The 2932-nt window shown below is 43.0% G+C and overlaps 1 protein-coding gene across 1 annotated transcript; it reads right to left on the minus strand.

The window, feature by feature from the left end:
* Positions 1-88: 88 nt before the first annotated feature.
* On the minus strand, positions 89-2656 carry crybb1l3 (crystallin, beta B1, like 3; the record flags this gene model as incomplete). Its single annotated transcript, XM_014005319.1, is given in 5 exon segments — positions 89-231; positions 340-472; positions 559-677; positions 748-821; positions 2609-2656. Coding segments are annotated over 5 exon segments (517 nt in total), but the record flags the coding sequence as incomplete, so codon positions are not given.
* Between the last annotated feature and the right edge of the window lie 276 nt (positions 2657-2932).

Here is a 2932-nt window from a genome sequence, read left to right on the forward strand (position 1 = left end):
GACTGACTAAATACTTATTTTCCCCACTGTATAATGTTGAACTCTCAAAAGACCTGAACGGTTACTTTAAAGCACCGCAGTCACTCACGTTCCGCCGGTGACCTGAATGCTRCCGACACGGTCCTGGAAGCCGTAAGACCACAAGCTCGGAATATCCTCATCGCACACTTCCATCTTACGACCCTCAAAGTTTGTACATTCAAACAGACAAATCTTGTGGTCTTGGGGGTCCTGAAATAAAAAGGAACAGGGTTTTCCTCAGATTTTCCTGCATTTCCTCAGGATGTTGTTGGAGAAGATTTGAAAACTGAAATTCCGTGTATTTGACAGCCTACGTACCATTCGAACAGGTCGGACCGACATCATGCGATCACACCTGTAGCTGTTGGACCAGGTATCCCAGCGGGGGTACTCTCCCTTCTCCAGCATGAACATCTCACCCATCATGTCTTGCTGCTCGTAGCCCACCCATCTGAGCAGTTGGCAGAGGAGACATGTTGTTTAGCTCGGGTAAATACAGACTGTGCTACGTGTGTGTGGGCAGATTTGGTCACTTACGGTCCACATTCTACCCTGATGGAGCCGATCCTGTCAAAACCCTTCTCACACAGGTTACGGCACTCTCCGAACAGGTCCATCCTACGGCCTTGGAAGTTTTCATACTCGTAGAGGTATATCTGGAACAAGGGGAGAAACTCTAAGCTTTGCCTATGTATGTTGTTGTTGTTTGTTTGTCAGGAGAAGTACCTTGTTGTTGCGTAGTCCAATGGCAGAGTGGCTGCCAATGCTGCCCTGAGCACCTGAGTGAGACATGATCAGATCTAAACAGGAGAATCACAGAGTTAGTAATCTAAACTTAGACATCAGGTGGAGTGTAATTACAGCTGAATATCATTTTACTTCAGTCCAACAGGTCTGAGCACAATTTCCCATCAATTCAAGAGTTGAAGGACATGAATTTATGCAAAATTTAAAACTSTGTCAGTATCAGAGCAACCTAGGACAACCGAGTCAAAAGTTTGGGGATCTCAGGATTCCATCTTTATCATTTGCCGATGATGTGATCCTGTTGGCATCAAGTGGAGGAGTTCAAGTATCTCTGGGCTTTGTTCATGAGTGGGAGACAAATGAATGCAGACAAATGATTGCAGCTTCTACAGTACTGAGGACTTTGTATCAGTATCAGCTGCAAGGTGGAGCTCTCTATTTCCTGGTTGGTCTACTTTCACTCACCTCTGGTCACAAACACTGGGTAGTAACTGAAAAACTTAGATTGCTGACGTAGGCAGTCAAAATAATTTTTTTTCCTTGTAGTAGCTGGGCTCAGTAGGACTTTAGGGTGAGAAGTTCAGTTCTTCAGGAGAGACTCAGAGTAGAGCTGCTGCTCTTTCACATCCAGAGGAGCCAGTTGAGGTGGTTTGGACATCTGAAAAAGAACCCTTCTGAATGCTTCCCAGTGTTCCGGACTTTTCTAATTGGGAGGAGATCCTTAGCAAGACCCAGGACACACTGGAGAGACCATGTCTCTTGTCTGGCCTGGGAGTTAATCCTCTTGGTAGAACTGGGAGAGGTGGCTGGTCCTCCCTGCTCAAGCTGTTGCCTCCAAGACCTGACTCCAGCTGAAGATGATGGATGAATAGATGGATGGATGGAAGGATGAACGGTTGTGTTTCTAAACAAATAACTGCACAAGGTCACCAATGTTGTACTTCTTGTGCAAACATTTAGATATCTAACAAATTAGTCCAGATTAAAATTTACCATTTGTCATTTTTAGACTGTGATACTTTTTAAAATCTTGCCCTCAGCTCTTTTTTTATTGATGCAAAGATTATAGATGTTACAATTTTTTTTGCATTGATCCTTGAATTTTGTTGAATTATGTTAACTTTTTTTGGTCATGTCACCAGACCTGATAATAGTCCTTGTATTCAGGTTCTCCCGTAAGACTACTTATATTTTGTTAGTAATCAGGACACCTGTTGTCAATCATCAGTTATCCTGATACTGCCTGTTTTTTGTGATTCTTTGTCAGCTCATCTGTTAGGCTCCATCCACCTTAGTTTGACAGTTTGTAGCCTAAGTTTTCTAAAAACTAAGTGCTGCTTAGCTCATGAAAACTTCCTCCTTTGTGCATCTAGGTCTTGCTATAAATTACTGTTTACCTTACCGTTTACCAAAGTGATTTTTATGGAGGAAAACAACCASTCCAGTTTAACTCATCTCTTTCATCTGCTTCTGCTTTAAAGCGATACCCTTTCTCTAGATTTTCTACTACATTTCTTGAAGCTTGGTTCCTTGCCTTCAGAGCATTAGGAGTTCCGAACACCAGTCTGTATTAAAACAAACCTGTTTTAAAGTAAGATGATTTGGCAAAGTACCACATTATCTTCATTAAATTAATCTCATCGTGCCACAGTAGACCAAGTTCCCAGTCATGTAATAAAAAATAATCCTCTCATTTAATCCAAAGTTAGAAGTTTTTGGGGAAAAAAAGCCACTTCTTGCTTGTTTCTTTAAGTCCGGCAGGTGAATAAACCCCAATATTTTCCTTAGTGTTGAAGAGTTTTAGCAGAGAGAGTTAGAAGACCTGAGCGAGGACACTTACAGAAAGCGAAGCCTGAGACGGACCGACCTTTTGAGAAGACTGATGGACGCAGTCCTGCTGAGCGAGGACATATATATACATTCACCTCCTGAGTTTTCAGGAGTAGGATCCTGGCTTTTCATTGGCTGCGAGATGTTGGGAGCATGATGTCAGGTCAAAGGTCACATTACTAATCCAGGCGTGATTAACGCTGACTCGGCTGTCTGCCCTTTTTGTTCAGCACCATTGTGTGACGGGGGCAGTCACTGCCATCAGCAGAAAGTTTTATGTTCACGTACACACACACACACACACACACACACACACACACACACACACACACAC

Source organism: Austrofundulus limnaeus, unplaced genomic scaffold (genome assembly GCF_001266775.1).
Source record: "Austrofundulus limnaeus strain Quisiro unplaced genomic scaffold, Austrofundulus_limnaeus-1.0 Scaffold29, whole genome shotgun sequence".
Classification (NCBI taxonomy): domain Eukaryota; kingdom Metazoa; phylum Chordata; class Actinopteri; order Cyprinodontiformes; family Rivulidae; genus Austrofundulus; species Austrofundulus limnaeus.